This window comes from Opisthorchis viverrini (assembly GCF_000715545.1).
Source record: "Opisthorchis viverrini unplaced genomic scaffold opera_v5_549, whole genome shotgun sequence".
NCBI lineage: Eukaryota > Metazoa > Platyhelminthes > Trematoda > Opisthorchiida > Opisthorchiidae > Opisthorchis > Opisthorchis viverrini.
Window position 1 is genome coordinate 133,825 of NW_008752216.1, and position 14,727 is coordinate 148,551.

At 41.9% G+C, this 14,727-nt stretch overlaps 1 protein-coding gene across 1 annotated transcript in view; it reads left to right on the top strand.

The window, feature by feature from the left end:
* T265_15501 (hypothetical protein) overlaps positions 1 to 3,304 on the top strand; it is a gene marked incomplete at both ends in the record, with an annotated part of 124,016 nt that extends 120,712 nt beyond the window's left edge. The window contains one exon of the mRNA XM_009178428.1: positions 3,205 to 3,304. Coding sequence (XP_009176692.1) covers positions 3,205 to 3,302 — 98 coding nt within the window. The remainder of the gene's footprint in view (positions 1 to 3,204) is intronic.
* Positions 3,305 to 14,727: the final 11,423 nt, after the last annotated feature.

The following is a 14,727-nucleotide window of genomic DNA, read 5'->3' on the forward strand; positions in this document are numbered from 1 at the left end:
AATAAATCTACCGATTGTCACCAAACTTTTTTCGAAAACGAATACAGTTTGGCTACTTTGTGTGACAACAGAATCTCTCATTTTAGCCATACGGTAAGTGTGTTGTCTAGAATACTCTTGTGTGCTTACTGTTGCCGGGATCAGACGTGAAATGAGAAACGTTGATGAGTTCGACAAAACAAATGTTCTCATTAAATTCAGCTGGAATCCACAGAGTGGATTAGTGAAACAACGAGGGAACTTCACTGGTGGATTTCGATTAATCTTGAAAATTTATGTAGTCTCGATTACAATTGAAGTAACTCAGTTTTATTTCGTTATGTGCGAAGTCCCATGGGAAAATCATCCACGCACTGTGACTGTGGGACGCTGGTAAAACAAAAGTAAGGAAATATTATCATCCGAGGACACCACATGGCAAGCGTTCCCCCTCCGATTGCTGTTTTTTCGCCTAAACAAATATTCAATAGTTACAATCGACCGTTCTCACAAGAAGAATCCAGTCGGGTAAGATTTCCGTTCTATGTGTGAGTGCAATGTACAGACATTAGACTAGCAGTAGAACAGAGTGTGGTAAGAAAACAAATCGAGTAAACCTGAGTTACTGTCTTGGAAATTAAAACTGTAAACAAGTAGGGAAGTTTTCACGAAGGAAATTACTCACAAGGTTGCTGAAAACTCTTCGAAAGCCCACGACCGGTTTCGCTCTTCTTGAAGCTCATCAGGTAGGCACAGTCCCCGAGTTTCCGTCAACCTCATGTTCTACTTGAACCCAAATTGCACTGTTTTCGAGAAATACATCCATTTGCAAATCGATTCGGTTTTCACGGGGGACTCAATTGAATCTCTCCTTTGTGATGTTCTATCTCTCGAAAACAGTGCAATTTGCGTTCAAGTAGAACATAAGTTTGACGGAGACTCGGGGAACGCGCCTACCTGATGAGCCCAAAGTGGAAGGGCGAAACCGGTCGTGGGCTGTCGAAGAGTTTTCAGCAACCTTGTGAGTAGTTTCCTTTATGGAAATACACTGCGATATCTATCTATCTGTGCCAACTGCAACATGAGGCGGGCTGTGTGCAGCACGTTCAGTTGAAGAACATCATAAACGAGAGATTCAGTTAAGTCTCTTGTGAAAACCAAATTGATTTGCAAATGGGTGTATTTCTCGAAAGCAGGGAAGTTATAATCTACAAAACCTGGACCACGAAATAATAATGAGCACTAATATGGCTGCAAGACAGAGCTTAGTCCTTAAAATCTTGAACGAGTGCATCTCGAGATTTGTGTCCTGTTTGGATTCAAGTAGGAACTGACATCCCGATCTGTACTCAGGGACTACGCCTTCTTGATGAACCTTAACAAAGGCGAAACCGGCCGAACGCCGCTGGAAGGTTTTCGGAAATTTCATGAGTAGCGCTACATCAAGAAAGTCCGTTTTAGTTTAGTTAGGTAGTTATATTTATTGCCATTTATGACGTTTTGCACCCTCAGAGCATTTTCAATAACATGCTCATAAGTTGGGCATTGAATTTGGGAAGATATGTGTTTGGCAACTATCTGGGATTACGTGGACTGGTTAGAAATGTTAAAGTCCTTCTTTGAACGAATAGCACTGTGCACATGATGGAAAAGAAGCACCAAAAAAGACGTAACATGGAGAACCCAGACTGCTCTAAATCATCAAACAAATTTATTGCAAAATGTTATTCCTGATTTAAAATGTTCCGTACTCCGGTTCTCCCATAATAGGCGGTATCCAACGGATTGTATGCAGAGTTTGTGATTCTTGATCGGCACTGACCGTTGTTTCCTCAGACATTATTCCTTTTCACCACACAAACATAAACCGCCAGACTTTCTTCGCCTGCTAACAAGCAGCGACGTGTTGCCAGGTTATAAACACCGCACAGCAGAGATTTATCTTGTCCATTATTGTAGGATAAAGGATAGCGTGTATATATGGTCCTTTCCCTCACACCGATAGGTATACCCAAGTGCTGGCTGACATCTAATGATCCCAGAGTACATCAGTGAAGATTTCAGTAGCATACTTTGGAATCAATCATATGGCTCATCCCACTGATTGCGTACACAAGGCTGTTTTCTTTAAACCAGGTCTTTTAAGAATACTTTTTAAGTCTGTGGTCTGATCAGTTTGGTCGTGGTAGGTAAGGGTTGAATTCAATCAGTAATACATTTGATTAATTGGTCATCGTCGCTCGATAACCGAGCTAAATGGTTGCGAAGATTTATTGCACACAAAAGAACTAGTTTTCGTATTAATCTGGTATGGTGACATCGTTTGCACACAGGGGTTAAATTCAGTTTGCGTCGATCGATATCACTTTAACAAAAAACTTGTAGATGTTCCACCAAATTGGGCTCCAATTAATTGAATTTAATGGTGACATCACATTTCGCAAAAGCACCTCAGTTACAGATTTCGGTTGAGAAAATGATTCACAAAATGTTTTTGGGGTTGGATAATGTGTAGGTAATATTTGTGCAACTAGTCCCATCCAAATAATTGGAAATTAAGTGAGCCTGTGCCAAAGTGAAGGCTGGATAAGAACAATATTACTTTGAAGCCGACATCCTTGTATCGTTTGTTGCCACCCATATTTACTATCAAACAATGCCTGTGAAGTACAACCATAACCATCACGTGACAAGTGGTATAACGTTTCCACAACGTGAAGAATAACGTGGTGCTAACAATGAACCCTTCATCCTGAATTTCTCATCTATTGTTTGCATATATGACTTGCACCTCAAAGATTACTCAGATTAAATGGAAATGAATATAAACTATTCTATTCGTCGGCATCCCACGTGCCAGTGTGCACGTTAATTGGTTGGTGCAAACGGCTGTTATGAGTCTTCGAAATATCGAGGCGTACTATTGCTGGCGGTAACAGTTCACCGTGCTCCTGTTGTTAAACACCTTGCAGCAGCAGATGTGGCTCTCACCTGCCCACCTGCCTAGATCACCATCTCTAAGCAACCTCCCCAATAGAACATGATAGGATAAACTTTGAACACGAAGAAAGCGAGAGCAATTGGTTGCTAGTTTCTAGGGTCAGGTCGTACCTCACTCGTCATACTGTGTCATTGGCATTGACATGATACTTGCTACGACGCCATCAACTATCAGAAGTTTCGGGCTTTGGGTCAGGACTTCATCACTTATTTTTATGAGCTCAGCCGTCGTTATGTTGGTGAAGACGGCAGACCCAACAGACATAAATGCTACTTTTAGTGCCATCAAGGATATCGTTTTCAGCATAGAACAAGCCGTGTTCTAAAATGGGGTAGAATTACATACCTGTAATTTTCCTTCAGAAACACTTCTGAGGAGTGTCCAAAACTTCCATCACTGTGTCAGTTGAATTTGAAGCATCACCTTCTATGATCCATAAAGGCTCACGTTCACCTTCTCCCCTCATCCTTCATGTTCTCAGATCGTAGCCACCATGGAATAACTTCCTTACTTCCTCGATCTGGATTCTCAACTCTTCACAGTAGACCACTTATTCATTCACGTGAAAAATACTGCCAAAATCCAAAGGCAGATGGTACCGATAAGGCCAATAGTGGATNNNTTGTGTAAGCTTTCCACCACATGAACTGGCCAGATTCTCAGCTGGTATACTAAAACCGCTCACGGAAAAATCAAACACCTTTACTAGGAATTCGTACGACTTTGCCAGCAAGGTCGCAGGTTTTCCTTTAGAGATGGACGAAGTCCTCGTGAGTTTTGAAGTAATCTCAATGTACACAAACATCTCTAGGGCAGGTACTCTGGAGGTAACTAAGAGATTGTTACTGACAGACACGACATTCGGGGGACGGACACAGCTCCTGGTGGATGAAATAGTTGGGGGCAAAAGAGTGTGTTTTAATCTTCGTCAGTTTGTTTTTGATAAAACTGTTTACTCACAAGAACAAGGATTTGTAATGGGGTCTCCAATACCCTCAGTTTTAGCTAACATTTATATGGAGGACTTTGAACAAATAGCCTTGGCCGGATATCATTGTCCACTCAAAGAATTTTGGCGTTATGTTGATGACACCTTTGTTGTAATCAAACGAGATAACGTGAACAGCTTCCAAGACTATCTCAATAGTTTAAGCCCACACATCAAGTTTCGCATGGAAATAGAGTCCACCTCGGGCACATTAGACTTTCTGAACTGTATAATACATAAGGTTGATGGGAAATTGAAAAGTACTATCTCCCAGAAACCAACCGATGCAGGAACCATCTTAAGCTATTCACCAGCACACCCAAAGTCCGTGTACGCCCGTATTGTCTCATCGATGTTTCGTCACGTCAGAGCGCTGTGCACAGAAGAGATCGACCGAACGGCAGCTCCAATCGAGATTGTTAACATACTTCAAGAAAAAACATACCCAATGAGTTTGATTAAAGAGTCAACTAAGAAGCATATTGGCTCCAGTATCTAGACCCAGTTAGGAATGGATTGGCACAGCAGTCATTTCATATAAAGCAGGAACATCGGAGGTTATTTGAAGACTGTTGAGCTTAGCAAACATTCGAGTAGCTTTCCAGAAGGGAAAAACGCTACGCTCAGTTTTGATGCAATTGAAAGATCCCTTGCCGGTTGAAATGGCTAGAGACTGTATATAAAATTAACTGCAACGATTGCGCTAAGGTTTACATAGGACAAACTGCCGGGGAATTGCACATCAGAACTGGCGAGCGTAAAAGGAGGATAAACAAACCACCAAGGAATGCAGAAGAATACCAAACGCTGGTCAAAGACTCAGCGATGGCGGTACATGCCTTAGACGCGGGACATAGAATAGATCTGGAGAATATGGAAGTTTTAAGACGGAGACTGCGATTCACACCACAGCGTCTGATAGCCGAGGCAGTGGAAATTACTAAGCATCACGGCGTGAATACAGTCTAAGCTGTGGAACTGGCGAGCTTATGGAAAGCGGTCTCAGATAGGCTGAGGTGACACGTGGCGGGTGGTTGTCAATCCACGTGGGATCATTAAAAAAACCGGGGGGTAGGGGTGGAAACCCCAACCGACCAAAGGTCATAGCATCCCTCTTACACAACTATGTTAGCGTTAGCTCACCCACACAGACAGACAGAAGGTTCAAACGAAGTTCATGAGGAACCATCAAATGAACCAAACCAGAAGAACTAGACCCTAGGCTGGACCAAAACACATGTGGGTTTCCCCACCGACCCAACACTTGTTCAACCACTCTAACATACTAAAATCCCTCGGTCGACACCCAACAGAGATTTAGCTTGACTTAGCTGATTGGTCCTCCTTCCGCCTTAAATCCCCACCAACATCGGAACCTAGTCACTTGGCCTGACGAAGCTTTTGTGTCAAAAGCGAAACGTTGCCCAGAAATAAATCTACCGATTGTCACCAAACCTTTTCGAAAACCTAGACCACTTATTTATATTTTGCCTACTGCTTCGTTCAATATTCAGTAAACAATAGCTCGTCCTCATTGCTCGCAACAATGGAGTTTGTTACTTGGGTAAAAATGTGTTCGCGTTCCTCGACTCCAGTGACAAAAAGCCCTCCTTTATGACATAAGGAACTCTTTGGGTTTTGGAACCTATGCCGTGTGTACTACTTTAGGTCAAAACAGCTAAGATTGAATATATTAGTGCTGTTCAAATGAAATGTACACTTTTTCAGAAGAGCTTGATAAACAATCGCTAGTTTTTGGTTGGGCAACGTTTCTCTTTTGACTTGCTGCCCGGTTCCCCGTCTGCCTTATAACCTGGCCAATTTGGTGACCTGCTCACTTGGCCTGATGAAGCTTTTGTGTCAAAAGCGAAACGTTGTCCAAATAAAATCTACCGATTGTTTATCAAGCTCTTCTGAAAAAGTGTACATTTCATTTGAACAGCACTACTATATTCAATCTTAGCTGTTTTGACTTAAATTAGTACACACGGCATAGGTCCCAAAACCCAAAGAGTTCCTAATGTCATAAGGGAGGGCTTTTTGCCACTGGAGTAGAGGAACGCAAACACAATTTTACCCAAGCAACAAACTCCATTGTTGCGAGCAATGAGGAAGAGTTATTATTTACTGAATATTGAACGAAGCAGTAGGCAAAATATAAATAAGTGGTCTACGTTTTCGAAAAGGTTTGGTGACAATCGGTTGATTTATTGCTGGGCAACGTTTCGCTTTTGACACAAAAGCTTCGTCAGCCCAAGTGACTAGGTTCCGATGTTGGTGGGGATTTAAGGCGGAAGGAGGACCAATCAGCTAATTCAAGCTGAATCTCTGTTGGGTGTCGGCNCAGAAGAATACCAAACGCTGGTCAAAGACTCAGCGATGGCGGTACATGCCTTAGACACGTGACATAGGATAGATCTGGAGAATGTGGAAGTCTTAAGACGGGGATTGCGATTCACACCACAACGGCTGATAGCCGAGGCGGTGGAAATCACTAAGCATCACAGCGTGAATAGAATCGAGATGTGGAGCTAGCGAGCATATGGAAAGCGGTCTTAGATAAGCCAAATTGACACATGACGGCGTGGTTGTCAATCCACTTAGGATCATTAGAAAAAACCTGGGTATTAGGGGTGGAAACCCCAACCGACCAAAGGTCATAGCATCCCTCTTACACAACTATGTTAGCATTAGCTCACCCACACAGACAGACAGAAGGTTCAAACGAAGGAGGAAAGGAACCATCAAATGAACCAAACCAGAAGAACTAGACCCTAGGCTGGACCAAAACACATGTGGGTTTCCCCACGGACCCATGTTGAACCAACCGATTGTCACCAAACCTTTTCGAAAACGTAGACCACTTATTTATATTTTGCCTACTGCTTCGTTCAATATTCAGTAAACAATAGCTCGTCCTCATTGCTCGCAACAATGGAGTTTGTTACTTGGGTAAAAATGTGTTCGCGTTCCTCGACTCCAGTGACAAAAAGCCCTCCTTTATGACATAAGGAACTCTTTGGGTTTTGGAACCTATGCCGTGTGTACTACTTTAGGTCAAAACAGCTAAGATTGAATATATTAGTGCTGTTCAAATGAAATGTACACTTTTTCAGAAGAGCTTGATAAACAATCGCTAGTTTTTGGTTGGGCAACGTTTCTCTTTTGACTTGCTGCCCGGTTCCCCGTCTGCCTTATAACCTGGCCAATTTGGTGACCTGCTCACTTGGCCTGATGAAGCTTTTGTGTCAAAAGCGAAACGTTGTCCAAATAAAATCTACCGATTGTTTATCAAGCTCTTCTGAAACGATGACTTCTCAATCGGTTCCAAATCTTTTCCAATTGATTGAAATGTACACTTCTTTCAGTGGCACAAACACAGAAGATGAACAGTTGTCGAACTCTGAGGTAAGACAGGTCATCAAAATATATCTTTCGTAGCTGTTTATGTGATTTATTATGTAGGTGAAATCGAACTGTGCTAAAGAGCAAAGAAGTGGTGAACAACGTTTTTTTTCATATTGCGACGTATCAGTAGTGTTTATCTTACAAACCGCATAGCCTTCCGACAAGAAGATGCAATCAATGCGATTCAGCCAGGATTGGCTGTTCGAACATTCATAGAACACGCTCCCCATTTGTTTAATCGCAAAACCCGGTATCATGATGCTGTACCATAAAATAATTGTGTATTTTGCCATGGAATCAAAGGTCTTGTGCGACTGTACTGCGGTTTTATCTTATTTCCAAAATAATGTATCTTAGTGTGCTGGATCAGATTTTGTAAGAGGAAAGACGGTGTGTGGATACAATACAAGGGGTTTGTATCATTGTTATTCATAGCATACTAAATGAGGCCGCCATTCACGTGATACGAACGTTGGCGAATGTCGTGATCTTGGCAAAATCTATCTAGCGATTTTTCAACAGAGCAGAACCACTGGCGGCTACCATCAGACTTCCGCTACGCCTTCTATACTACTAGCAGTAACGACCTAATTTACGACAATCAACAAAGAGTGCCGCAAACAGTTTAGTATAACATTGGGCACAATGGCACGTAAAATAAGGTAATCGACATACCTCAACTACCTACCAACAGCTGGTTCAGCCGTTAATGACCAGAGTCCCTCGAAATGATGAAAACATTTGCTCACTTGCCATTTATACACACTGTTTTTCCACGCAGATCACTAACCCACGTTGGAGCCCTACACCCTACACTAATTCACATACATCAGTTTGCATGACTAGTCATGTGTTATGCTAACGCTTGGAAACAGCATCCGATTTCTCTAGGAAAGTTCTCTTCCAACGTTAGCCGATTTCGGATGTCGGTATCTTCTTGAAATCCTCGCTGCGATCCTTCAAAAACACAATGAAATAGATCAGCTCTCCTGGAGAATCTGCGAAGGTTAACCGGATTAGCCAAGTCTCAATCTGTCATTCGCTAGTACAGAAGTCACAAAACTTCCCCCCTAACGGACGAATGGCGATAGTTAGGTATGACAAAAAGTTCACAAATAGTTCACAAAGGTTCCTTGGGCACTGGAACAAAATAGGCGATTCCATAGGGAACTGAACGGAAATAAGTTCACCCGCTGGTTGGTCTGGATAAGCGTTGTCTTTCATCTGGGGAATGAACTGTTTACCAAAAATGCAAATAGGCGAATCATCATTGGTACGCAAGTGAATGTGGGTAGCTTGTTTCCACGGAAATTCGAACGGCAAATCTGGAGCTTGACTCGGTTAGTTATTTCCTTGGGAACTTATCACAACAGACTGGTTGTCCATCAAATACAGGTCCGGAAGCATAGTAGGTGCCATGTTTTGATCGGCCATTCCTATTCAAGTTTTCATCTGATTTCGAATCAAAATTGAAATTTTAAATTTTACGTACTTTAAAACAAGAAACCTACCAAATAAAGAACAAAAATGTACCAATCTGCGCTGATGGGCGTGAATCTTAAACACATGCAAATAACGACCAGTTATATGGCTTTCATGCTCCAAGTACAAGTGGCTAACCTTCGTTTTTAGCTTGGAATCAAACATTACCACGACTTTCAACATTAAAGTTCAGTTAGATAGCACGACAAGAAGGTGCACATTAACCCGGATGCAGACAACCTTTTGGGACAGCATGCAGGTTAGACGTGTAGGCTGTCCGTTCCAAGTCTCCAGTGCAGTCAAGCTTCAGAATGCGTCCGAAAATTCTCGGAGGCATGTGGAAACTCTTTTCACGTGTTTTTCAAAGTGGGTTGTTCATGTTCCTTTTTCGAAAATAGCGTGGTACTTGGTGCTCAAGTTTAAGCTAAGCAGAAGCCCTAAGTTGTTTGGAAATTACTGTACTTTGGCGTGCCTTACTTTTCCGCAGAGCCATGTTTCATTGATAAAAGAGGTAAAAAGATCCTGGATAGTCTCGAAAGAAATAAAGCATTGGTCACCGTTAGGCAAGCAGTTTTCAGCAAAGTGATTAGTGATCAAGCTGAATATTGGTTCACCAGTAGTATGCTGAGAAATCTTCAATGGAGAAGTCATACTGAAGTGAATCTATCCTGAAACCAAATTCCACACAATTAATAGTGCATATCCCACAAAATTCCAGGGAGTTTTGAACCAGCCACCTTGCACCTGGTTGTTTGAACGCTCAACGGTTCAATGAAGTTCAGAGTGAGGTTCGTCGGATGTACGTTCTCCATCACTTCCAATGGAGAAGCACAAGCTGAATTCACCTATGGAGAGAAATTTCCAACGGATCCTAGTTCAGCCCATTCTTAAGACTCAGTTCCTCATACGGGAGTAGAATTTCTGACAACTTTCGATACTATGCAATCATTTATACTACGAGGATGCAATTATTCGGTATTATTTCATTGTGCATACACTAGAACTTCTCTGAATCACTGGGCATTTACTAGCTACTTCGGTCTGGTTAGAAACTTTGCATGATAAGCCTCTATTTATCGATCCATTACCTATTTTTGAGGTTATATTTATTAGCTAATAGACAATCTGAAGATCCAGATGAGAAAACAAACATTGACCGTCAGTTTCCGAAAAACCTAACAACTTGCTTCAAACAGAGCATTCGTCAGATCAAATGGTGTTGTGTATGCCTCATAGTGTTTAGCTATTTGCGCCTTAGGCGGTGGCAAATACACTCCTGGGGTCGCAATACCTGTCGACTTCCCAAATCCTCCGCCATTTGGTACACAGCCGTTTTGTGTGCCACATGTGTTTAGCATTCGTAAACGCCACAAACATGGTCTCCGCCATTTGGTACACAGCCGTTTTGTGCGCCACATGTGTTTAGCATTTGTAAACGCCACAAACATGGCGAAATTATATTTCTTTCATCACTCCATAAAGAGTTTGCTCATGTGGACAAGTACAGGTCAAATTCAAATTGTTTGGTTGTGGTTGATTGTGGGATTTGTGGAATATACGCTGACATCACTCTCGCTTGAACAGTTGTCCTCCTGTCCTGGTCAACGGTCTGCTTGATTGCTTAATGCGTTCGACTACCTTAGCAGCTTGCGCTGCTGGTTAGATTTTGTGTGGGGGCTTTCTGGCTGTGCTGAGTGCAACGCTCTGTGCGTCGAATTCATTCACTTCTTTGCGCGCGCACATGTACATGAAACGTGTCTTTTATCTTGGAAACCGAGTAGGACGTACATTATACAAGCGTCAAGCTGACCGAATTAGATTCAGGCTGTGGTATTCCTGTGAAGGAACATAAAAAGTTTGCATAATCGAGCACACAGACTAACAGACGTGAGTTGTGAGTGGGATGACCAAAGACCAGGGTGTGCGTGCGTTTGATTGTGTGTGGAGCTGAGAACACTGTGGTGATCGATGATCTGTTCGTAACTTGGCTTGTTAGTGTGTGAGTGCACAAAAAAGAATTTTGTTGATCTGTCTATCACAAACTGTGAAGTTGTGTGTTCTGTCGTAACATACTCACTGCGTGTCTGAGCACATTCCGAGACCGAATTTGTTCACCACTGACCCCACTAGCACACTTGAAGCTGGTTGGCTTGTTTTGCTGACAATCGAACGGAGGCTGTGGATGAGCCGTCGCTTAATATTTCCTGTTTATAACGACCGGCTGTTACTCGACGCTGACCGATTTCGACAGACTTTCGCTTCAGGTTGCATTTCTTACGCTATCTTTGCCTGGTTCGATACATAGGTGACTGCCATTGCCTATCCTATCAGCTCACCCAAACTGTTATTCGCAACCCTACGATTTGTGAGCTAAAAGTCAACGAACCACGTTACAGTGTGATACGGCCATTATACGGCCGTATTAATTAGCGATAATACTTGCGTTCAAAGCCGAGTGGCTGGTAGTGGCTGGCATTCGAAATTTCGTCCACCATCCTGTGAAGTTCAAGCAAGACCAGTTCCTGATTTACATTCAGCGACAAAATGACCAGCGGAGTGCAGGCAGAGCGCGTGCCACTCAGTGAATACATAGCCGGTCTTAGGGTGAGTTGCATATTGTTCAGAATTTTCACATTTTCCTAAGAAAGTATTTACTGAACATGCGGATTGTCAGCATTTATGATGTAGCATAGCCCCATACCACATTTTGCCAACAAATGTCAGCAATTTATAAATACTTCTTTTGACCGGTCTTTCAAAGGTATCATTTTGACACAAGCATAAGGCACATTTCAAACTTTCTGCCACGATGGCAATGCTTGTTTTCTGCAACCGAAATGGGACTTCAGATGACATGTGGAATACATTTTAATTCACTGGCGTTTACGGCACCATCCATAACTTCCGGTCCTCCGGATCGAACGGTTACATGGGTTCCTTTAGTCCTGTCGTAAATGCTTTCTACTGATCGACATTGTTGCGTTTCGTACAATTTCACCCGACCCATTCCACATCAGACTATATATTTAGGATCCAAAAAGAAAACGATCTAACTAGAAGAGGTGGGCTGTAATTTTTGGCTTTGGGAAAAAGATATCAAACACACATCAATCGAAATATGCTGGGAATCACTCAGGGTTTCGAATAAGCCTTTTCACCTATTTTATGTTATGGTGAATGTAGTGTAGGTTAAACGTTACATTCATGATACTAAGTTACTTTTAATGGCAGCTGTTTTCGTTTTTTTTATACTGAGGAAATTGACCTTAATCCGGCCTTTGCATTGACTGTGCTTGCAGGATCGCAGTCTATTCTGCCGACTCAGTCGACCGAAATTTGATCAGCACTTAAGTGAAACATTTATTTCGTTTTCATCTCATATATGTTATCAATTTCCTCCATCTCTAGAAAACTTTAAGAACAAGGTGCTTGTCATTTTGCATTAGCCACCAGTTGTCCAGATTTCAAGATTGTTTATGTCACGCATGATGGCTTTGTCGCTAACAATGGTAGAAGGCACATATTCTATCAGTTAACGTGAGATTACAGTGTGATGATTAATGGTGATCCGTAGAGTTACTGGTTGGCACAAATACGGTTATGTTACAGTGAGGAAAGTTGAGATGAAGAATACCAATGGACGAAGCAAATCACATACAAAGTGGCTACTATACCACGAATGATACATTGTTTCTGAGCTGACGGAATAAAGGATATCTGAATGACGCATATGAAACTCGTTGAAAATACTTGCACAACTAGAAAAGCAATAAAAATTCACTTCATCACAGGTGACGAGATCCGAGGCAACCGAGTTCACGCTTGTTAGATATTCTTCACCATCTAAACAGTAGGACAGAACAGCTTGCGGTAACCTGAATGAGGCGGGAAAAGCCCGTTTGCAGCGACAATCAGCTACAATAGTCAATTTTCTCCGGTTTGGCCCTAGCTTTGTTCCTGCAACTTCAGAATGAATTCTGGAGCCCTAATGTTTCATTTTTCAAAAAAATCCACGTGTCTTAACGTGATTTTAAATTAAAAGTCAAAAACGACATTTCGAAGCCCTCCAGAATGTTCAATGCTGCAAAAAATCGTTCTTGCGAGGTCACACATTTTGGCCGCTCTAGCGAAGCTTAACTGTAAAAGCAGACACTACACAGTGTAATCTAATTAATTAAGCACAATATATCATTCAGGTTTTTTCATTGATTTGGATCAAACTGCATACTTCTCAGGCAGCCGAAGTTTTTTTTCTCATTAGCCTCTGAATACGCAGTGCCGATCAGTGGCTGGCAGCTAGGATTGCTTCAGTTCAATTTGAAATCCTTTGATCGATGTTTCGCCTCAGCAAACGAAGCTGTATGACCAGTCTCGCCATTTAGACGATGAGAATGAAAATCACCAACGGGCTGATAAATGGTAAGATTCGTGGAAGCACAGTGAAACATCTTCACTTACACACTTACAGGGTCCGCTGCCCTTCACCGATTGCTGTCGTCGAGTTATTCCAACTTATTTTATGAAACATACAGGTTGAGTTCACATAAATCTGGTGGCGGCAGCTCGGACCCCTCTTTTTCATTTCCCAGGGCTGCTAAAATCTATAGCATAAACGTATGGTGTATTATGGTGCGAAAAACTCAACCGTATATATTGGGCCGTAACCATATCTCTAGGATCCTGACAGGTGTCCTCAGAGGTGCTTGTTATGGGTTTTCGACCAGAATAGTCATATGTGTACAAAGAACGTATTACATTATTAACACGTATTTTTATGATTTAAATGTTGCTCTTATTACGGAAAATATTTTGAATAGCGATGTAAAACCAAAGTTGCCGAGATAACAAGGTGCTTTCAACTAATATAGAAAGGAGTGGCGGTGGTTTTTGCTCCATGAGTTCATCTTGTTTATTGCAAGCACATACTTGTGTTCCTTTGTCCATTTTTCTCGATAACCTCTGTGCAAACGATATCGGTTGGGAAAAAATAATATGTGCCCCTGTCTCCAGAAATGACCTCTAATTTGGTGTGTATCTCGATCCATTTATGAAAAGAGGTTATTTTCTAATCTCATTATTCCACTCTTATATTCACTCGATTCAACCAACTGTCACCGTATCTTCCCTCTTCCACACAAAAAACCGTGTCTGTCTGCTTCTGTGTAAGTAAAGCCCCTAGGTCAACAGAGGAGAGCATTCCTCATAATATAATCCGTTTCGGATTTACTGCGGAAAACTGGCAATCGGAGAACACACTGGTGCATAGGAACGTATAAAATACAAGAAATAAAGTAACGCCCAGTCAAAAATTGCTTTTTTTGCCACTAAATTGAGCGAGAAAGATTTGCCATCTGAGCTTCAACTTCCATACTAATCCATGAAGTAGGTAGTGTGCCAACATGGTTGCACTTAATGCACTACAGCACCTCTGTCTGGCTCAGCAATAACTCACTGAACAACAGTGATTACGAAGACAATCATTGCTTTCTGTGTTTAATATTGTAGAACGATTGGTCTTACCAAGTTAGTTGTGGCATTTTATCCTGAAGGACGGGAATACGCGCAACATACGTATCATGGATTGACGTTTTTACTTTCCGTCTTTAGATTTCTTAAGTTGCCCTCTAAAACTTTAGGACAATTAGTTTAAAAAGGTTCAGAACGTGTACGTTGAATCACAAGATGCTGAATAGTGAGCTTATTCAGTGTTTTTAATCAAGTGGAATATTTTCCAAAAATTGTCCAGCACATCATTCACACCTTACAGTAATGCAGAGGGATTTTCAAAAAAACGTGGTTGCATCTGAAGGATCGTAAATTTGCTTAGTTTCTTGGATGTGGACCTAATAATCCAGCTCAATAATGTTTC